The sequence below is a fragment of the Sturnira hondurensis genome, unplaced genomic scaffold, assembly GCF_014824575.4.
Source record: "Sturnira hondurensis isolate 20B ecotype Veracruz unplaced genomic scaffold, ASM1482457v3 Scaffold0011253, whole genome shotgun sequence".
NCBI lineage: Eukaryota > Metazoa > Chordata > Mammalia > Chiroptera > Phyllostomidae > Sturnira > Sturnira hondurensis.
The window spans coordinates 1,498,267-1,521,349 of record NW_028083884.1 but is presented as its reverse complement, the minus strand read 5'-3'; the positions used below and the strand labels follow the sequence as shown (position 1 = coordinate 1,521,349).

At 49.7% G+C, this 23,083-nt stretch overlaps 1 protein-coding gene across 1 annotated transcript in view; it reads left to right on the top strand.

The window, feature by feature from the left end:
* PLPP4 (phospholipid phosphatase 4) overlaps window positions 1-23,083 on the top strand; it is a 94,091-nt gene that overhangs the window by 47,900 nt on the left and 23,108 nt on the right. Inside the window, exons 4-5 of the mRNA XM_037059570.1 lie at window positions 1,032-1,095; window positions 2,935-3,059. Coding sequence (XP_036915465.1) covers window positions 1,032-1,095; window positions 2,935-3,059 — 189 coding nt within the window. The remainder of the gene's footprint in view (window positions 1-1,031; window positions 1,096-2,934; window positions 3,060-23,083) is intronic.

Sequence of the window (23,083 nt, the reverse complement as noted above, 5' to 3'; positions counted from 1 at the left end):
CCGGATGACCATGCTGGCCACTCTAGAGTCCTTTCTGCTTGCAGAACATCACATCTGTCTCCCTCAGTGGCCATGAGTTGCTCTAGGCAGCTCCTTCCCGAAAGCGACTGCCCCTACTGCTGTTTCCCTACATGAATCGCAGCTGGTGTAGAGTCATTAGTGTTTGCCAAGGGAAGGCGGTAGCTCACGGCTTTATCAGCACAGCAATGGAACAGGCATTCACAGTTCTTACGGCGTGTGCCCGGCGTCTGACCTTCCGTTACACTGACTTGCCTTTGGTACAGCCTTGGTGCCCACGTGTGCGAGGCCCTTGCAGCGGCAGCTCTGTGATGCATGTCACTCGCACGCCGTGGGTGATCTGTACTCCATCCATCAAAGTCCTTCCGAGCCGCTTGGAGAAAGCCCCGGGCTGTACGTTTTAAAATATTATATTCTGGAAGTTTCTGCAGTTTTCTGTGGCCAAAAGCACTACCTGGGCCAACCTTCTCAAAGCCCAGCAAGGTCCAGGGACTCCTCACGTTCTCAGAAACGCTGGCCAGCCTGATGACAAAGGGACACCCGCTGGCAGGTGACGGGTCAACGAGAGATGATGTCTGAGTTTGCAGAAGGATTCCAGCAGCAGCTCTGATGGGAATTATGTCTGAGAAGGTTGCCAGAGGAAATTAAAAAGTTCACATTTCTTGCCACCAGCAAAAGAAATTCTGCCTGCCGCAGTGTGAAATCTGTTCGTATCAGGCTGGAGCATGATCGATGGGCCCCTCTACAGTGTGGGAAAGTTCAGCCAAGGCGGAGGGAGAAAGTTCAAGTCAGAGGGACCTGGAATTTAGTGAGTCACTCTCCAGAGTCCTGTCCTGATTGTATTTTGCCCTGGCCACCCAGACTTCCTCCCGCCTTTGAAAGCATCGGTGCCTGTTCCGCTGGTCGTAAGTTAAACAGTGCGATGATGAGGTGGGTGGCGACCACGAGGTGGGTGGCGACGGCGAGGTGAGAGCCAGCTGGTTACTTTTCTGTCTGTCGGTTTTGTTCCCTAGCAGTGTCCCTGGCTCTTGCTTTGAACGGAGTCTGCACCAACACTATCAAGTTAATAGTGGGAAGGTAAGTTCCAAAAAGAAACGATTGGCTCTGTAGATGCTCCAGGTCATCTGTGTGGGAGCCGTGGCCGCAGGACGCGGCATGGGACACGTTCAAGCTCTTCTCTGATTTCTCCTGAGATCGCTGTCCTTCTGGGGCTTTTGTCCTTAGCACAGGCCTTTTTTGTCCTTTGAATGGTGGGCTCACTCTCTCAGACAGCAGGCGGTGAAGAGTGGAGAAGGGGTCGCTCACTAACGTCACTTCCCTGTGGGTCAGAGCCAGCTGCTGGCGTTGCCAGTCCGCCCACCGGGCTCCCAGGGCCTCACTCACCTGATACCCACTCCCGGGGCAGTTTTGCCCCCACCCCCACATGAAATAAGGTGACTGACTTACTCTCTTCGTGGTGAGAAGAGTGGATCGGCAGTTGTGTTTCAGCTCATGGCACGTTTCTCTTACCCTCCTGGGAGATGATTTCTCTTCTCCGTTTACCTCCTCCTGGCCCCCGACTGCCCTGGGAGGGAGCCAGCCTCTGCAGAGCGGAGCAGCAAATGCCTGATTTTGACGCCTGACTCTGGCCCCGACCAGGTGTTGGCCTGGGGTGGGTTGTCTCCCCGCTCAGCACTCAGCATTTACTGGTTGTCTGCTCGGTGCAGGGCACCAAATGGGCAGGAGAAGGACCAAGGGGGCAGGAGAAGGACCAAATTGGGCAGCCCGGGGCCTAACGCTGCCGTGTCCTCTGCAGTCCATGCTCAAAGTTGCTGGGGGCCTCCACAAATGCTGATTCTCAGGTCTAGTCTGCTCTGAGGTTCGGGTTCAGTAGGTGAATACACTTGCATCTCTGATAGAGGACTGAAATTGGCTGTTGATAGGTTATAGATAGATTATCATTGGGCCTAGATCCCAGAGCTGGGGGGACCAGTGAGTCAGTGGTGTGAACTATGACCCGGTATTTGTGCAGAAAAGGGGTCCCGTATTTGTGGTGGGGGCAAAGTCTTGACCATTCTGGGCCTTCGGCAAACAGCAGTTGAATTGATGTGAAGCGATCGGCCTTCAGCCATCAGACGCCAATGTGAACATCCTTGCTTGAGTGAGGCAGGAAGGCACGGCATGAGGTGTGTGGGTGCAAGAATCCAAAGTGTGGGGGTCCAGAGCTGGTCTTTGCCACTTATTGGTTGTGTGTGACCTTGGGCAGGGGTGTGAGCTTTCAAAGCCTTTGCTTTTGTGTTTGTAAAAAGAAAAAAGTCCCAGGATCTGCCCCAGGGCACGGGTGCAGTGCTTACAGCATTGCAGAGCTTGCGGGCTCAGCCCCACCCCGCCAGGTCTCTCCCACCACACTGGGTGGCCGTGTGCTCGACATCGTGAAGCAGGGCTGACCGGTCCCCTCCGTGAGGTTAACTGAGACTTGCTCTCCGAGGAAGGACAGTGGGCCATCCAGACTCAAGGTAAAGGGACATGCGTAGCCTGGAGTCTTGGATCGGGATGCGGCCTCTGCCTGCAGGGTCCAAAGCTGAGGCAGGAGCTGTGTGTGACGTCACCAGCACCAAGCTCAGATTCCTCCTATAGGGTGTGAACCCTCAGCCCCTCACCTTCGGGTAGGTATGACCTCCCCCTCTTAAGGTGTGGGAGCATAGCCTTCCCAAGGTCAGCAAACCAGTAAGTGGCAGCGCGGGAGTTCCCACTCAGATCTCCTGGACCCCGAAGCCTAAGCTTTGCCCAGGACCGCCGTGTGTGGGACTCTCGGCATGGAGCTCAGGCGTTGGTGGCAGAAGGAGCTGGGGACAGCCAGGGAGGGTGGGAGTCAGCTTGGGGCTTGTTGGTGATGGCAGTGTTTTATATTGAAAATGTCCATGGTGTCTTTTGTAGACCTCGCCCCGATTTCTTTTACCGCTGCTTTCCAGATGGAGTGATGAACTCGGAAATGCACTGCACAGGGGACCCCGACCTGGTGTCCGAGGGCCGCAAAAGCTTCCCCAGCATCCACTCCTCCTGTGAGTTCCCTGCCGGGGGCTGTCATTGCCTGTCACGCTTCTCTGGGAGATCAGGTGGTGGGCAGAGTGTTGGCTCACGAGGGTTGGGGCACAGTTCACCTTTCTCCACCGTAGGGGCCTCAACTTACAAACAAGATCTTCACCTGGAAGTGATAAGTCTGTGAACAAGGTTCTGGTGTTTACAGAAAGAACTTTGGATGTGCTGCTTTTCCAGCTTGGCAGGGTGTAACACCTGACACTTGACCCTGCGTCCATATGGTTCAGGAACTTGACCTTGCCTGGGAATTAACTGTGTTCACTGGGACCTTCTGCTTTTTAGCTTGGTGTTTGCTCTACTTTATTCCTTCAGTGAAGGCGCTGTGTGTGTGCACATATGTAGCATGTGAATGTGTGCATACATACACACCTACCCACAATCAGCTAGGATCTGATTATAGATATTGGAGCCGGGACCAGCCTTAAGGCCAAGGCTGAGTACTATGAATGAGGCGCAGCAGGGTGCAGTGGGGAAGGCAAGGTCTTTGACGTGTGACCGTTTCTGGCTCCAGGACTCACGTCGCTGAGCCTCAGTTCCTGCTGGGCTAGACGGGATGACGGTGCCTCTGTTCCTGATGGGGTGGAGGGTTAGAGGACGTCCTGGTTCTGGTGGGACGTTCCTAAAGGTTTCCGTCTTTCGTCTTATCTAACCCACTCGTATGTAAAGTGCTTAGTGCAGTGCTTTGGATAAACAGCAGTTATCCACCTTATTGTTTATCACCAGAGCTGAGGTTTCCAGAGTCTCCCGGCTCATTCATTCCATCAAAGCTTATGGAAGGGCTTAGGTGCCAGGCACTGTGCCAGGTGCTGGGGACACGTGAGTGAATAAGCGACAGTGTGTGTCATGGGGAGCCCCCACCCAGGCTGTGGCAACCTGGAGGTGTGTGTTGGTGGCTCTGGGATGAGTGGAGAAGAGCTACAACTGCAGGTGACTGCAGGAGCGGACAGGTGCGGTCGTGATATGCAGCCCTTGATTCCCCGGACACTGTTCATCTTCACCTTTGGCGAGCCTGTCACCTCGGTCCTTTCTGTTTTTTCCTGAGTACCTAAGACACACCCTGATGGTGCCTGAGTCGAGGAAGAATAACTGGAGGCCCTCTCCCACCGAGTGGTTGTTGGACGTTTTGCTGAGCGCCGTGGGTGGCTGGGTCTGTCAGCAGTGTCTAGGTGCTAGGCACTCTAAGTGGGAGGGGCTGGCNGTGTCTGTCATGGGGAGCCCCCACCCAGGCTGTGGCAGCCTGGAGGTGTGTGTTGGTGGCTCTGGGATGAGTGGAGAAGAGCTACAACTGCAGGTGACTGCAGGAGCGGACAGGTGCGGTCGTGATATGCAGCCCTCGATTCCCTGGACACTGTTCTTCACCTTTGGCGAGCCTGTCACCTCGGTCCTTTCTGTTTTTTCCTGAGTACCTAAGACACACCCTGATGGTGCCTGAGTTGAGGAAGAATAACTGGAGGCCCTCTCCCACCGAGTGGTTGTTGGACGTTTTGCTGAGCGCCGTGGGTGGCTGGGTCTGTCAGCAGTGTCTAGGTGCTAGGCACTCTAAGTGGGAGGGGCTGGCAGCCTGCGCGGCCGGTGGGGTCGGGTTGTCTCAGTTTTATGCATGGGGTGGGGGGGGCGGGCTCTGACAGACTCAGTATCTCAGTATCTCGTCCAGGAACCCTTAGCTGACCCTCACACCGACCTCTGACATGACAGTGTCTTGGGGAATTTAGTGATTAAATACAACGAAGTATTTGCAGTCCAGGTTCATTTCAATAAATAACTCGTTTGCTCCTCTAGTTTGTCGGGGACCACAGAGGGTTGAATGGTGGCCCTGAGAGATGCCAGCTGGAGGGACGCCTGCTCTATGGGGACATTATCTCCTCATCGCCAGGGCTTCTGATGCTGGCAGTGGGGCCCCTGGCTCAGCTCCCACCTGCTCTCCATCCCTGTCCTTTCGGGGTCAGTCAAGGTCTCTGTCATTTGGGGGCACATGATGTCCCCTTAAGACTTGGTGCTGAGCTTTAAAAGCCTTCAAAAATTAAAAGCAGTATGAAGCGAAACCCTGTGGGAAAACCTTCCTCCTGGCTTTTGAGTGGTTGACTGAGGACTGCAGCTCAATTTGGTATCTACGGTTGTATTTGAACTTGGGAAGAAAATAGCTTTCATGTGAGTGACTGGAGCTGGAAGACTGCTGGGCTGCAGAGATTAGGGTGCAGGCCCCACCGAAGTGTTTATTTTAGATGCACCGCCGCCTTGCACGTCAGAAGCTTTCTGACAGGGCTGCCCGCCAGCTGCATTGTCACTGTGTGTGTGGCCGGTGTCCCATCCATGCCCGACAAGCTTTTTGACAGAGGCTCTTACTATCTTTTGCTTAAGATGCTACTGAAAATGTTACAAATTGTTATTACTTGGCAGACATAGTATCCTGTTTATCCTCCAGGCTTAGGCTTTGCCGGCAGTATTTTCATTCCCTCCCTCTCCCCCCGCCCCCCGCCTCCTCCCATCCTACCTTCCCTCTTTTTCAGATGACGGGTCAATGATGGCCTCGCAGGGAGTGTTTCCTGGATTCTAACTGAGCTAATAGGGAGCCCAGTGGTTGGTGTGACTCTTTGATCCTCAGAGGAGGTGGTGGACTCAGGGGCGTGACCTCCGTGGGCTCTCACTTTGAAACACACTCTCCCTTCAATAAATCAGTTTGCAGGTCGTACTTGAGTGAGTGGACACAGGCGTTGTGGACCAGGGGGTCTCGTGAGACGGGTTCCCCAGGCTGGGGAAGCACGGGCTGGCCTGCACTCTGGTTACAGGTAATTGGAGGCTGGAAGGTAGCTGATGTCCACGTCATCGGGGAGAGCGGCTGGTTTCCTTTGAACTTAAGATCAAACCGTGATCTGTTTTTGAAACGAGAGATCTTGTCCTTAATCTCCCGTAAGCGGTCCAGCCGCACTCCCCTGGAGTGGCCACTTGGCAGACTGTCCACAAACAGTGTGTCCCCGGGGTGGCTGTCTCGTGGGACTTGCTATGTAAGGTGGCCTAAGCCACCCTTGATCGAAAGAGCGGAGACCACAGTTTCGAAGAAGGAAGGGTTTCCTCCAGAAGGTTTTGGGGAAGCTTTGGCTTTAAAGGGCAGAAGCGTAATGCAGCTTTAAAGCAGGGCTATTCTGGAAGGGAATTATCTTTCATTGCAGGATCTTAGCTTGTGATTGTGTGTTGATTCCCCTTCCAGAAAGAGGATAGATTTTAGAGAGAAAAATAGAAAAAAAAACCCGAATTATTAATGCCAGTGGAGCTACTAAGAAATTTCCTGTGAAAATGATGGGAATGATACTGTTGTCCACAGGCTGGCAAACGACAACTCGTGGGCCAAATTCCGTGGCTGCTCGCTTTGGTAAATAAAGTTTTATTGGAACCGAAAGATGCGTGTCTGTGAAGGCTTTCACTTGATAACAACAGAGCTGAGTAGTTGCAAAAGAGACACGGCCCGCAGCACGGAAAACAAGTTGTCCGCCCTCCAAACAAGTGGCATTAAAAAGTGTTACTTTGGAGGTTAGAGTTGGGGTGGGGGAGGGACGCAGAGGTGAGGCACAGAGGGTTTTTAGGGAGGTGCAGGTACTCAGTGTGGTCCTGTGATGACGAACACCTGTCACCGTGCGTTTGTCGAAGCCCATGGATTGAACGCAACACTGAGAACGGACCCTAGGTTAAACTACGGACTTTGGGCGATCTGCCCTCTCAGCTCATCAGGTGTAACGCGTGGTGGGGGTGTTGGCCGCGGGAGAGGCAGGTGCGGGAGCAGGAGGTGTGTGGGTGATCTCTGTGCCTCCTTGATTGGTTGTGGACCCAAAACTGCTGTCATCAACTAAACACAAACCAATTCTAAAGCCGGACCAATGCCCCTGACTTGTGTACATAGATGTTTCATTTTTAAACAGCTCCCTTACAGCATAACAAAGGGCATTTACAGGATAACCAGTGCTTTGGGGATGTATTTTTTAAAGGACAAACTTGAGTACTTACTGGCGTAGCACTTGAGGTAGTCCAGGAGGTCAAACATGGCCTGGGTCCCCTTTAAAGAAAGGACCCGTGTCCCTTTTAGGGAAAGGACAGATACCAGGTGCTTTAACATGGAGCTCCGGGATCGGGCAGCTGGGAATTCTGGACAGCAGACAGGGGACAGGGGACAGCCTCTGGGAAGAGATACCCTTTCTCTTGTTTCCCTGGAGGGCACAATGTGAGCTGTGTGCTTTGAGGTGTTTATGTCTGAAGCGTCTTCATTCTTCAGCTGGGCGTAGAGTTGTAGGTGGAAGGTTACTTCCACGCAGGATTTGAGTATTCAGTGCACTTGAGAGAAGCCTGCTGGAACTACTTTTTTTGTTTTTCTCTCTCTCTGAGGCTCCTGGGATCCTTCCTCTGCCTCTGGCCCTCTGAGGTTTCACGATGATACGCCTTTTACTGGGGTTCTTGTCCTCTATTGTCCCGGCCACTCAGTGGGCCCTTTAACACTGGAACTTGGGGTGCCTTCCCTCTGTATTCTGTTTCTTTCCCCTGGGTCCTGTTTGACACAGGTGTCGAATCTACTGGATTGATCTCATCTTTTTATTTCCTATTGTCTGCTCATTTGTGTATTTTGTTCATCTCTCTGCGACATTTAAAAAATTTTATTTACCAACCCTGCTATTGAATTTTAGTAGTGTTTAGGTATACATAATATATATTTATTGAGTTTTGAGAGAGAGAGAGAGAAACCTCAGTGTGAGAGAGAAACATCGATTGGTTGCCTCCCATATATCACCTAACCGGGGATCGAACCTGCAACCTAGGCATGTGCTCTGATTGGGAATCAAACCTGTGACTTTTCAGTGTACCAGAGGATGCTGCAGCCAACTGAGGTCACTGGCCAGGGCTGATTTTTATGTTTTTAATTTCCAACAGGTCTTTCCTGAGCTCTGATTTTTCAAAAAGCATCCTGTCCTCTTTTCCACGGGTACACACTCTCTTTCCTGTCTGTTTGCGGGTTCCATCAGCTCCCCACCTTCTGTTTATTTGCATCTACTTTTCATTAAATACCTGGTAACCCTCTGCTGTCTCTTCTTATTTAAGGTGGAACCACTGAAGCCAGCTGGGCAGAGCTCATTAACTGGGCTTTGTTGCAGGGCTCCGGGGAGTGAGCTGGGCTCTCACAGACTGGCCCCGAGCATTAGCATCTGCCCTTCCCTTCAAGGCTTTTGGATTCCACATGCGGAGCCTCCCCAGACTCTCGCTGGGTGCACATGAGCCTGGCTTTCTGGGGGCCTTGCATAAGGGGCTTGGGTTTGCACAGGTCACTTTGCAGACTGCCCCTAATCCCCTTGCCTTCGGTCTGGTTGCTCAGCCCTGTTCTCTGCTTGCCTGCTTTTCCCCAAGCCCAGAGCCTCAGCTGCTTACACCTTCTGTCTTCTTCAAGAGGTAGGGAGGCGGTGGTTTCCTGGTTTTCAGGTTGGGGTAGCAACCTGGAGAGTATAACCATGCTTTATGGGGGCTTTGCACCCACCTCCGTGTTTCCTGCCTCCGGTGGTACCTGGTGCCTCCCGTTCAAAGCTGTGTGTGGTCCTTCCTGGAGGAGAAGGAGCGTCCCCCTCTGCCCACCCCAACCCCGGCACCATCCTCTGCGGATGCAGCACGCTCTCCTTGTCTCTGTGAGTCAGTGTCGCTCTGCCATCTGCTTGTCGTCTTCCTACATTGTGCTGTGCAGTCAGGGTTCTTCCATGGAAGACAGAACGTGTCTTCCTGTGGCAAAGTCGGAGTTCTCCAGAGATGCAGAGCCCAAAGAGTGCGCGTAGAGCCGGGGGTGGAGAGTTAGTTCAAGGAATTTCCTCCCGTGATTGTGGCATCTGGCAAATCCGACATTCGTGGGTCAGGCCAGTAAGGCTGGAAACGCAGGTCAGGGGGTGACTCGCTAGTTGTCAGTCTGACATCTTCAGGGCAGGCCGGCTGGCTGGGAACTCAAGCAGACCTTCTGTGTCGCACGCAGTCTCGAGGCAGAATTCCTTATTGGAGGACCTCCGTCTTGGCTCGTACGGCCTTCACCTGACTGGACGAGGCCCACCCAAGGTATGCAGGGGGAGCTCCTTCCCTACAGTCCACTGATGGTGAATCCTCAGCCCGTCTGAATTAGGCCTTTGCAGCAGCATCTAGTCTGGTTTTGACCAAAGAGCTGGGCACCATGGCCTAGCCAAGCTGTCACATAAACGTAGCCACCACCCTGTCCTTCCTGCCTTTCCCATGATTTTAACATCAGAAATACCTTCCTTACAGAGGTGCCATCTGTTAGAAGGTTCTTGTTCGTCCTTGGGGTCACTTTGGTGGCAGAGTCCTTAAGAATGGAGTACACACACACGGAAAAGTCTTACAGGCAGAAGGCCTGGGAGTTTGCTTTTGCTGAATGAATCTCAGTGGGTTCTCACTATGGACTGAAAAATTATCACACGGTATCATCTCTGCTGACCAGCCGGGTTTAACTCCAACAAGCATGAATATTCAGCATTGTAAACCAGCTGGTTCTGAGAGTAAGTTAGGCGGGCTTCAGCATAAAGAGCCAGGAGACGGGAGCACCGAGGAAATTGCAGGGTTCATGTGCTTTGGATTGTTTATTGAAATGAAATTGCTCCCCACAGGTGTCGCTGGTAGGTGGGAGGCACACAACACGCCACCACCTTCTTTTTTTAAAAGTGGTGTACAATGGCGTGGGCTGCGTGGGGCTTCGGTTCAACCAGGACTGTTGGTGGCCCTCTGTCTGAGGTCAGCTCCACTTGTGTGGTTTCTCCAGTAACTCAGCTGTGAAAGCATCTGGGCTCACTGTCCTGTCAAGGGGCATTATCAGATCTGGCAAGAGCCCCTCAGAGCTTTTCGCTCGGATTTGTATGGTCCTACGTCTCTGGCATCTGAGACACGTTCATTGGTTCTGGGAGGCAGCTGTACTGATTTCGCCGTGTCTGCCTCATCCCAGTGGAGATGCCTTTGAACACGGAAGAGGCTTTTTGGGGGTTCAAATCCCCGCAGGAAGTGATTGTGTTAAGTAGAATCAGACCACTTTGTAGGTGGTGTTTTCCAGCCTTTCTTTCATCACCACCCCCTCCTCGACTTTTTTCCCTAATTACTCTTCTCTACCGTGAAATTTCAGTGCCATAGAGAGACTGTACATCTGTTTGCATACCGGGGCCCTCTGCAGGCCTGTGACAAGCGATTGCAATGTCTAAGATTTTCTCGTTTTCCCAAGAACCAGTTCTCATCCCCTGGGGGTGAGATTGTCCGGGTTGAGAAGGCGTGTTCTAGGCCAGGGGTGGTTCTCACTGACCGTTTTGCCTGGCAGGGGATGTAGGGGACATTTAGTAACTTCTGGGGACACTTTTGGTTGTCACCGTTTGGGTTGGGGAGTGCTAGTGGTATCGAGGCCAGGGATGCTGCCAACATCCTGCAGTGCATGGGACAGTCCCCTCAGCAGTGTCTGGTCTGAAGTGTCCATTGTGTCCAGGCTGAGAAGCCCTGTTCTAGGGCAATTAGGCAAGTATGTGGGAGAAATTGATCATGTATGTATGAAATTCCTCCAACTCTGCAAGTTCCTGGTCTGAATAAATAGAATATTCTTAGAAATTAATACTGTTCAATCAATCAAAATACTCTTCCTCAGAGACTTGGTTCGCTATTTGATTTCTGTGGGGAAGAAAACCAGGGTGGGATTAAAGGTTGTAATTAAAGTCTGATACCTTTTTATTTCTGTCTGTATGAACTGTCTGTCGTACAAACCCCCAGGCCTGCAGCACAGAACCCAGAACCCTAGTGAATGTGCACGTTCCAGATACAACAGCTGCCCCTCCAGGGGCCGGGTTTGCTCTGTTCATTTCCTGCTGACAATAATGATGGTGATTTTTAAAAATTATTTTAGCATTTTAAGGTAAGACTTACGTGGAAATGCATGGATCACTCAGGTCGGACACACGGACACACCGTGTGACCCATGTTCCTATCCCCGTGTGACCCCAGAAAGCCCCTTCATGTCTGTTTCCAGCTGGTCGTCATCCCCTTAAGTTGCCCCTGAACAGCATTTTCTTTTTTTCCTATAGCTTTAGATTTACAGTGTGTGTGTGCGTGTGTGTGTGTGTGTGTATGTACCAGCTTTTATTCAGCTTAATAGTCTGAAAACTCTTCCTGTTGTTCCCAGTATATGAGGTCTGTCCAGAAAGTATCCAGCCATGCACTATGAGAAATAGAGACATTTGTTGAAGAAGATACAAGATGCAAGAAACATTGTACATAGGACAGTGATGCCTCATTCCCTTCAGAGTAGGCACCTTGGGACAACCTCACACAGTTCTCTCAGTTGTCATTAGTTGCCCTGTTGTATTTTCCTGAATCTTATCAATGGTTTGAAATCTCTTTCTTTTCAAGGGTGATTTTAATTTTGGGAAAAGCCAGAAGTCACAGGGCACCAAAGCTGGGCTATAGGGGGGCTGAGTCACCTATGTGATTTAATGTTTTTCCTAAAAAACTCTGCACGAGACGTGATGCATGAGTGGGCGTGTTGTCGTGATGAAGCTGCCAATCACCAGTTGCCCAGAGCTGCAGCCTTCTAATCATCCGAATGGTTTCCACAGAGGAATGTTCAAGTTTAATGCAAAATCTGTTGCAGATTCATGCCTCTGCTCACTCAGTCATTTGGAATGTGACGGCCACACAGTACACATGCACACTCAACTGTGTCTACTGTCCCCTCCCCCACAGACTGGTACAGTGAAGTCGTCATTGTTCATACATGTGCATTCCAGTCCCCTCTCCTCAGCTGCCAGTTGACATAGATGTCACACAAACCATTCTCATTATATTAACAATGGCTGGTCTTTTTCCAGACAGACCTCACATATCAGTGATTTGTTCTCTTCTATTGCTGAAGAGAACAAATAGAACTATTTGTTCTCTTCTATTGTATTTCATGGTAATCAGCATTCCACAGATTGTTTATCTCTTCTCCTTTTAATCAACATTTGGGTTGTCCTCAGAGTTTTCCATCGTCAGTAAAGCTGCTCTGAGTATTTGCATTCAGTTCTCCTAGGGAACTCGGTTGCCACATACCTTGGCCGAGCATCTGAGTGGCATGGCTGGGTAATGTGTTGGGCGCACGGTTGGCTTTCACAGAAACTGGCGGTAGGCTCACGCATGTTTACAATGGTCAGGCATTCTTGGTATCTGACCCAGTTGTCCTTGTGAAACACCCTCTGTTCATCATTTTCTCTCTTCCTATGTCACATAATAACTTCTGGATGCAAAGCCCAGGAGCCGAACAGTTGTGAAACATTTTCATAATGGAGATCTTGTTCTTGGTCCTTGGTGCATTTCACCCCTGAAATGCACTTGAGCTATAAAGGGATTGTTGGGTAGGCAGCTATTTTGTGTGGGTTCCTTTCATCACTGTTTCAAAGTATTGACTTTTAACTCCGCCTTCCAGTTTGGGCCCAAAGATCATTCAAGATGTTACATGTAGTCTAAAAAAAAATTCGAATTACCATGTGTCCTCTGTAATTGACCTTTTTTGGGATCTGGAGATTAATGGATTGATTTGTGGGTGGATGGAAGTATGAAAATAAATCGACAATCATGAGCCAACAATGTTTTCACAAGCCGCCCCCTGTGGAATTGTCCAGATCCTGAGGTGGGTGCCCGTCCTCAAGCTGGGGCGCCGCCCTTGAAACATCACCTTTTGGGTGCAGACCCACCTGGCCCTTTCTTTGTGTTTTCTGATTCATGTCTAGTGTGCACATCTGAGAGCCAGTGTGGTTTTTCTCTCCCTTTTTGGGTAGAACTCACAGACACACGTGTTATTCCCACTGGGGAATAACAGCAACATTTCATTCCAAGTTTGCTTCCTGGTGCCTCCCAGTGGGTGAGGGGCTACTTCTCCTGCCTCTCTCGGCATCTACTCAGGAAATGCAAAGTCATTTTAACGTTAGCTGGAGCCAACTCAATTAGGAAGTGGAGTCTGCCGAAGGAAAATGAAACCCGTCATTCCACAGCCAAGTGCGGTCTTTGGATGATTCAAACCAACGCTCCTTTCCTTCCGTCAGCCTCTGGAGTTGGCTAATTAGTGCTAAATAGCATCTTCCTTCTGCGCCAGCGGTGGGTTTGGCACTGGGGATGTAGAAGGAGAAAAAGCACTTCAAGACTTTGAAGAGTTTGACATCCTAGAACGGTGCTGCCGGCGCACTCCGCAGCTTGCAGGTCCTCGGTGGCTCCCAGTGCACCCGAGGGACAGACCTGCCCGTCTAGCCAGCACAGCCTTCAGGCCTTGCACGCTCTGACCCCTGCTGCCTCATCTACCTCCTGTCCCTCTCCTCCCACCCCCTTGCTTCCGGTATTCCTGTCCCCCTGTCTTTTTGAGGATCATGCAAATGGCTACCGTCTATGGAAAAGAAAATGTGTCAAGGTCTGCGTGAATGGCTTTAAAGGGTTTATCCTATGTAATCTTCCACACATCTCTGAGGTCAGGACTGTTATCAGTCCTCTTGTCTAGATGAGGAAACTGAGGCTTTGGGAAATTAATGATTTCCCCTAACATCACACAGTCAGCCTGTCACCAAGCTGGTGTTTATGCCCAGATCATCTGATTTCAGAACCCAGACTCTTAATTGCAGAGGCCGACTCTTGACAGCTCTCTCAACATGAGATATTCCTGTTCTTTCCTTCCTTGGTTTTTGAACTTGCCCTTCTCCTATACTTCTCAAACCCTGTCAGAACCCCTTCCACATTCCCTCAGGAGTTACTGTGTCCTGCCTGTACTCACGAATGAACATTTACTCTGTCCCCCAGGGCAGCCACTGGCCAATAGGTAATGGGCATTGGTGTATAAATGTCTGGTTCCCTGTGCACTTCCCACCGCCTCCTAGAGTTCCCCAGTGGGGCTGAGCTCCTGCTGCCCAAAGCGGTACCTGGCTGAGGTCACGTACTTCACACACCTGCTGGTCTTTCCTGGGATCATCGTCTGAATAAACTGTTTGTACTTGAACCCGTCTCAGGGGCTCATCCTAAGGAAACCCAAACTAGCACCCAGCAGGAGCGCATTTATTCTTTGAGAGTCTGCCTAAGTCTGGCTGCATCTCTTCCTGCTGTCTGAGTGCCCCGGATTCTCCTCCTGTGTGGTCCTTGCCGTGACACTTAGTTGAGTCTGTAATCATCTTCACGTGTTGACTTCTTTCCATCTGCCTCTGCCCTCTGCCCTCTGCCCTCTGCCCTCTGCCCCATGACGACAGGAGCCTTGGTTATTCCAGGACAGTGCTCCAAGTGCCCTGCACGGCGAGTCGCCTGTGGTTGGTGTTCTGCTCCAGATGGTGATCGCACTCATTGGTTCATTAGCGTAATTGAGTGAAGACTTAACTGGAGTGACAGTCAGGCTGTAAGTGTGTGATCAGGACCTCAAATGTACCATCGATGCCGGTGTTTCAGAACAGCGTCCTGGGTTTTGAGTAGGAGAGAGACCAGAGCAGTGGGGACAGTGCGGCCAGCTCTCCTGCTGATCGCAGGGTCATCTAACTGCATGCCCTTGACCGCTCAGTCTGCTCTTTTCCTTTCAGAAGATGAAGGGATATGGTTGGGATAGTTTCATACCTGACTCTGAGTTATGGAATTCTGTGGTTTATAAGAGTTCATCAGCTTTATAAGAAGTTTTAACAATACCTAACAAAGCAAAGATGTTGTTTGGTAGAAGTCGAGAATCGAAAGGGTGCGAAGCCCCTTGTGCTGTGCTAGGCACATAGCAGGTGCTTTGTGTACATTAGATCCCCTCTCTGCCTCCTCCAGCAGAGCTGGGGAATCCTGCTGATGACTAGAAAGACCGAGACAACAGACACTGAGTTCAGGTCCTTTCTTTCTGGAAGCCTGGGTGGGACCTGGGGTTGGGGGACCAGCAGGAAGAGACAGACTAGCTTTATTCCAGAGCTATGACATTCCTTGAATCTTTTTAAAAAAAAAATAAGCAGTCATTTTCAGAAGCCAAAAGTTCTTTGGGGGCCTCTTTATGCTTATTTCCACCAATAAACACATTTTGTTTCTGGCCATAGGTTGTTCCTTGTCATAGGATGATCTCCCTCAGTTTCCTGGGTCATGAGAAACTATACAATTTTTCATCAAAAAGAAAGGAAGAGGGGAAGGAAAAAAGGAAAGAAGGAAGGGAGGAAGAAAGGAGGAAGGAAGGAACAAAAGCCCGGGCTTCGTTTATGTTTCACGCACTAGGTAGGTGTGGGTGGAACTTGACTCCAGTGAAGCCTGTCCAGATCCCATGGTGATTGGTAACCTTGTGAAAAATATGGCTCATATTTTTGTCCTTTACTAGTATGCCCTTTCGGTCAAATGTTCACATATTTTGGCTTGAGTATTATTTACCACACCTTACAAATAAAACAAGGGTCCACTTATTTTGAAAGTATTCCCTCTGGAAGAGAAGAAACGCGAGCTTTCTCTATGAGAGCCCGTTTGTCCTGCAGCTTCGTCCTGCGGAGTGAGGGGTCGTCTCCTGCTGTCCTTGGGCTTCAGCTGCTGAGATGAGTGAGGGGCCGTCTCGTGCATCCCCAGTTCAGCCTCTGTTTCTCACGATAGCGTAGGTCACACTCCCAGGACTCTGCAGGTGCTTTAGGAAGCATTCATTCATTCATCCGTTTCTTTAGCGATGCGCTCATTCACTGAACATGTGTTTCTGGCCGTGATGGGGGAGGCGGCGGTGGGGAGCGAGACAGACATGCCCCTGTCCCAGGAGAGTCTGCGGGGCGGGGCCACTGTGAGCTTGTGCAGCGCTTTATGCCAAGTCGGAAAAGGCCTCTCTTCCCCCAGCAGGTGCAGCCCCAGGTGTGGACCACGGCGAGCGGAGAGCAGCCTGCCTCGTCAGCAGGCCACCCTTGGGCTGTGAGTGTTCTGAATGGCTGTTCTTGGTAACTCTGATGGACAGCAGTGGACATTAAACAGATCATTACGCCAGTGGCCATTTAATTACATTTTGACATAGACTAGTAGGAAACGTGTATAATGTAAAATAATTAAGTGGTGTCTCTTGCATGAACAGAGGCATCTGGGACAATTAGTTTTGAAGGAAATGGGAGCCAAGCCTAGGGAAGAGGGGCTGAGAACGTTCCTGACCCAAAGAACCCCAAGCACACCTGCCCCTCGGCGTGTGTATGCATGTGGCGGAGAGGACCGGGCCCGTAGGTCATTTTAGGACTCGTGGACTTCTGGTCTGACTGCCACGAGCCTTCATTTATTTCTCCTTCCTCCGCATGTCCATGACTGCAAGTTGCTGGGTGTCCAAAGAAAGCCATCCAAAGACCGAACGTGGGGCTAAACAGGATATATTTGCTTTTACAATTGTTAGCTTGCTCAATATGATTAGATTATCTTACATCCAAGAACATTTCTATGCTGACGATAGTGAAAGAAGAATTATTTTTAGACCCAGGCAGACCTGAGTTCGGCCAGGCTCAGTTACTTAGTGATGATGCGATCTCAGGGAGTCATGACTTTGTACCTCAGTTTACTCATCTGTACACAGGAGTTCTGACTGATCTCCACCTTCCGAGGCATGGGGGGTGGAATTTAATGGGATAACTTAGTGCCATTCCCCCTTGAACTTGGACTCGGGGAAAAATAAGAAAGTTCTGGTCCCTGTTCCCTTTGGTGGATGGAGGGCAAGAGTGAAGATCTGTCAAATAGGCTTCAGTTTGACAGGTGTCTGAATAGACAGATGTCTATTCGAACAGACAGGTGTCTATTTGAATTAGTTTGCTTCCAACTCAGTGAAGGAGCCGGCTACAAATGTATCCAGTTTGTTTCCCAAAGGAAAGATGTGTTGTGATCATTACACTCCTAACCACTTCCTTTCTGGTGTGTGTTTTGCTGTGAGAGGCGTGTAGTACGTTCAAGCAACATACTCCTTTTGTGTTGGTTTTCACCTTATTGATTTGTTTTCATTTACGTCCCTCCTGGGGATGAAACGCTGACCTCGGTCAACTTCCCTGCCCCTCCGATGCACACTGTGCTGTCTTCCTCTTCAATTCTGTCCCCTGGAGTGGCAGGGGGAGCCCCAAGGCTCCTCTGTGGCACCAGCCGCGAACGGGCAGGGATCTGCATCGCTCACAACAACTTAGCTGTGTCTTTCATCGTTCGTTGGGAATTCGAACCGGGGGATTTTCCCACACCATGCTGGAACCTATCTGAGTCTTCTCTGTGGGAGGCGGGTTCTTCTAGAAACGGAATCACTGGTGTGTGTATGATGAGATATATTGTGAGGAGCTGTGATAAACAATGCACGTGATTATGGAGGCTGAGAAGTTCCATGATCTGCTGTCTGCAAACTGCAGACCTGGGAGAGCTGGTGGTGTAAATTCAAGTTCAAGTTCAAAGGCCCGAGAACCGGGAGTGCTGATGGTGTGGGGTCCAGTCCAAGGGCAGAAGACCGACGTTCCAGCTCAAGCTTTCTCACAGAGAGAGGCCATTTCTCCATTCTGTTCAGGCCCTCAGTAGATTGGAGGCGCCTGCCCACGTTGGGGAGGGTGGGCTGCTTTCTGCATCCACCGGTTCAAATGCTAATCAAGAAACTGCGGCTCAACTGTGGTTTCTCCCTGCCTACAGTGGGTAACCTCACACTGGACTGCAGCCTCTCTCCCTAGTGGAGGAAACACCGAAGCCAGAATCCGAGCAATCCATCATCACCTCTCTCCTGGGTGGAACGTTGGGACCTGATTTGATTGCAGGGTTTTGACATTTCCCATCTCATTCTATCTAAGAGTGTTTTAGGAAGTGTCCAGAACTTTATCATTTCTGGGGCTCCCAATGCACATACTTTTGTGCTCATTCCTGGGAAAATAGTCTGGCTGGTCGTCCAGATGGACCATTTTGACTGAATTGACAAGTTGGCTGCTCCTGCAGCTGCTTTTCCCTTAAAAAAAAGGAATTGACCGAATCCACCTACTTTGGCATTGCAGAACACGAACCCACTTTCACCCCGAGCCTCATTTCCCCCAAATGGTAGGTTTGCTCGGTTATTGGAGAGGCAGGTCAGCTGTGCTGATTTCTACATCTCTGCAAGTTGCTAGCTGGGTGACAAGGACCGAGCTGATGGACCTGATATAGGAAGAGTCTTTGAAAACTGCCATGCACAGAGGGGGGACCCCAGCACTGAAATTCTCCTCTCCTGCTGATCGATACAGAACGGGCAGAGTTCCACTGACTTTGAGGGGGTGCAGACATTGGGGCTCTTAACACCTAAGTTGTTAGGTGGCCCTTTGCAGTTAGGAGATTGCACGGGGAGGCCAATGTATAGGCACGAGTTGATCACCTCTGACATTAACCTGCTCTCAAGCATCTACTCCAGCCCTGGGCGGGGGTCTCTCATCCTGGCTCAGCTCTCACTGGCTGTTGGGGGTTGTCATGTGACGGTGCAGTGCAAACACGTTGCGCTGATGATGAACCGCACACCTCGAGAAGGATGCAGGATTCCATGAAGTCAGTACCTGCTGGACCAGACAGGCCAGTTAACAGAAAAGGAGCGAAGCCCAGGAGGAGCCCAGCAGAGTTGCTCCGGCTGGCCTGATGGGAACATCAAAGGGCCGTGAGGTGCAGTCGGGGACTGAAGAATGCTGCTGACCTGTCTGTAGTCATGGAACCGTCCTCTTGGTCTTTTTGAGGGAAGGTGTTGTGTTGCTGCCCACCCCTCGAAATGATGTAGAAGACGATCAAATCGATTCTTTATTCTAAAAATTGCCCGAGGTGCCGTTATAACCCATGTCGTGTTAAACATAAGACAAAATGAATTTACTTTCATAAGTGTAGGTTTCCAGTTGGGATCTCAGTTAAAATGTATGACCAATATTTAATATGAAGTGTTGCTCCCTGTTTTGAGTGGATTAGCTTTAAGTCACTGTCACTCTCTGTGAAGTTGCCTGTCCCTGGAAGGAAGCTGGGCTGCCAGACCCTGGGACCTCCTGATACCTGTGCCTGAGCATCAGGAGAACCGTGCGGCACTGATGAGACAGGTCTGAGAGGCCCCGTGTAGCGGCTTGAGTTTTGCCCCAGATTCAGCCATTCCCTTCGGGATCCCACTGCGGCTGGCTCTGCCTGCTCACTCTGGGCAGCATATGCCTTGTCTGGCCCCAAACCTGCCTTTAGGAAGTTTGGGGGATGCTGACAGTCTCCCAGAAGCTGCTAGCTAACCTGAGTGTCAAACTTGGGAAGTGGGGCGGAAGGGAATGGAAAATAAACAAATAAGGGAGCAGCAAACATGAAGCACCAAAATAAGCAGACCCCAAATAGCAAAGCACTAATTTTTGCCTCTAGAGAAGAAAAGGGAAAGCCTGGCTCCATGGAAGAACTTTTACTCCCATCGATAGGTTGAAAAAGATTGTCCTCGAACTTTGGTAACGTAGAAGCGTTCAGATGACGGGCTGGCCCCAACTGGCTTGAATCACATTTTGTATTTTCCTGCGTTTTGCCCAGGGCACGTCGAATTGTGTAGGTAAAAAGAACTTTGACTTTCTGTCGGCATCTGGGGACTTTCTTTGGTCCCTCACTTTCAGTCTGTCTCACCCCAGTCACCCGGGAAGATGGCGGGCAGACGTAAGGCCAAGGGCTGCTGGTCAGGCTGGCACCGGGTGCTTTTCTAGTTTCGTTATTCAGTCAGCTGCCAAAACTCCAGGACAGCCAGCCCCTCACTCAGCCTGTTCGAGTTCTCAGGTATGGCTTCGGCGAATGTGCTACGAAAATTGAGGCCCACCGAGAGTGTCCTTGTGCCAGGCAGAAAGGGTATGGGACTGGGAGGTCTGACTAGGCCAAGTGCCAGCTTATTTGAATGAATGAATGAATGAACTAATTGATTTGAAGAATCTCTCATTTCTAGCAGAGACCTTGAGCAGGTTATTTGATGTCTTACTTATTCACCCAACAAGCATTTATTGATTGCATCCTTGGTTCCAGGCACTGAATAAGTGTTGGGGTTATTCAGGTGAATAAGACAGCGTGTTGGGGTTATTCAGGTGAGTAAGACTTCCTCAAGGAAGTCTGGCCTAGTCAGGAAGTCAGGACAATAGCGGGGGGTTTTCTGGGAGAGTGACTGGCTCTGTGTACCTTGAGACCGAACTGCAGGTATGATTATGCTGCACATCTATTGTTTCTGCAAACTGATGACTCGCATGACTGACTCCCTTTCTCCTCCCTGCCTTAGAAAAATGGGTAGGAGATCACATACTCCATTCTGTGAATACTGCCAGAAGCCAATGTTAGATGTTTACCTTGAATTTCCAGAATTCTGACTTCTTGTTTAAGCCTTTAAAAAAATTTTTTTTTAAACGGTTCAGGGTATTTCCCTGGCATCAAGCTCCTGGCACCTTTCCTGTGATCCCTTCACTTGCGAAAGTTCCTGGAAGTCATTTTCGATGACATGGGGATGGAGTCTTAGTGTCCTGGGTGGAGTTGCTCTCCGTCTCATGTTGGGATGCAGTGGAGGGGAACAGATACACTGTTTCTGGCAAGCCGCTGTTGGTGGGTGAAGGATGGATTCGAATTTCATGGGTAGGACGTCACATGGTGTGAGTATAAAACTCGTAATAGACGGGGCACAGAAAATTCAGTCTGCCGTGGAGTGTGTTGAACCAAGCATACGGGCTTTGTACTGACTATACGTAGCTAGCGTTTATCAAGCATTTACTATCTTCTGGGCACACACCGCATGGTCTGCTCGCATTGTCTTAGTTAATCCTCAGGAAACCGCTATGAGTAGATAGTCTTATTGATCCCATTTTGTAGATGAGACCCACAGAGTTAAGTATCTTGCCTAAGGTCATGCATTTTATGAGTAGTGAGGCTGGGATTCCAGCACAGGCACTTACATGCTACGTTGTACAAACATCTAATATTTAAACTAAGCTGTTAGTGAAGAAACATCCACTTGCTGACTGGAAACTTTGAACAAGGGCATTTGATTTTGTGTTCATGTTTGTGGGGCCTGTTTCATTGCTAATAATTTTCAAAGAAAGCGAATCACCCAAGTCCTGGATGAACATGTTCCTGAGCCCGAGCAAATCACGCAGAATACCCTGTTACAGCACAGAGTCACGGGCCTGTGTCGCAGTGACGAGGCAAAAAAGGAATGAGGTCTGTCTTGTCACCCATAAGAAATAGCTACATTGGAAAACTAAAATAGCAGCGAAGCTTGAAATACATCCTGGTGCCTCAGATCTGTAGCAGGCAACTGGGCCAGTTTCGTTTATTCTGTGTTCATTCCTATTATAAGCCTTGAGAGCTCCCTCGTCTCTCTCTTGCTAAATCAATGTTCTCAGAATTCTCAGCCGCTGAAATTTTGTAATCTGAGAAATCAATCAAGTGCCTCGGGAGAGTGCCGGGTTGCATTCTGCTTGGAGTCTCCAAACGCCTCTTGTAATTAAGTGTTAGTTGGAGTTCATTGCGCCTGAATAATGAGGTGATGTTCCATAGACTTCCTGTGTTCTTCTTCTTCTTCTTCTTGAGGAGCATTGCTTCTGTCTTCCTGGTTAAACAGATCACTGTCGTCATAAAACATACAATTTAAAGGCTCCATAATGGTCATGTTTGGGATGTCCTAAAACCAAACGCAGTACTTTGTGCTCATCAGTCTTGCTTGAGCCGGGGCACTTGGCCTTGGTGTGCATAGGCCTGTGACCACGGAGCTTTTCATGTCATGCTTTTCCGATGAAAGGAGAACAGGGTTGGGGGACTTGAACTGGTGGCTCCTTTTCCGAGTGATCCCAACTGCTGGATGACCAAATGAATAGTCCCTGGTACAGGGCAGACGGTTTGGTGACTGGCTGTAATTCTGCATCTACTCCTGGACCATGTAATTTTCTTAGCATCCTGCTGTTTCTTTACAGGGCTACTTAGTTAAGAGTGAAAAGCAATGGACAAAATCGTTTCTAAGCTGTATCAGTAAGGTTTACATAATGTTATTTTAAATAATAACAATAAATATTAAATAACGATAGGAGACACCCTCATGTACCTACCACTTGGATTAAGGAACAGAACTTAACTATGCCCTTGGAAATTCACTGAAACTCTCCCTGTGTCTTATTATTCTGTCTCCCATTAGCTTAAACTTTGAAAAATAACTTCTTTGTGTTTCTCAGTAGTCTTACACACACACGTGCACATATTCCTAAACAACATACTGCTTAGCTTTGCCTGGTTTTGAACTTTATGTACGTGGAGTCATGCAGAATACATTTTTATAACTTTCTGCTTTTGTTCACCGTTGCTGTTGAGATTCCCTGTTTGTTGACGTATGTAGCAGGAGTTCACTCTTTGTTGTCACTGTATGGTGCTCTCGGGCATGACTGTGCCACACCATTTTCACGTCATTCGAATGCTTGTTCACAGGTGTTGGGTCCCGTCCATCTGTGGTACTTTGGGCCAATTATGAACATTGCAGAAATAATTCTCAGGTGTGTTCCTGGCAGCAAGATGCCTGGGGCTTTTACTCATCATTATTCATCTCTAAGAAATAAGGCCAAACAGTTCAGACGCTCTCACCAGCCAGTCATGAGGGTCCCCGTGGCCCCCAGCCCTGCCACCCCTGGGACTCGCAGGGACTTGGCCTTTGCTGGACTCGGGGCCTGCCTGTGGCCCCTGGCGGTTGTGCTGTGACTTCCCAATGAGAATGAGCTGGGGTGTCATCCCATCCGTACAATGGAGTTTAGATTCTCTGTGTGACACGTCACTTCATCTCTCTGCCTGTTTCTCAGTTGGGTTGTCTGCTTTCATTTCATTGGCTTACAGGGCTTAAAAAAAATCCAGGCTATTAGTTCTTTGTTGGTTATACGTGCCAAAAAGTAATTCCTTCCTCTCCACGCTTATCTCTTTTATTATCTTTATTTGTTGTTGCTTCCTACCGCCTGTGTATTCATTCTTTCATGTATTTATTCATGTATTTATTTTAATAATTGTTCCATGATGACAGACACAGTAGATGCAT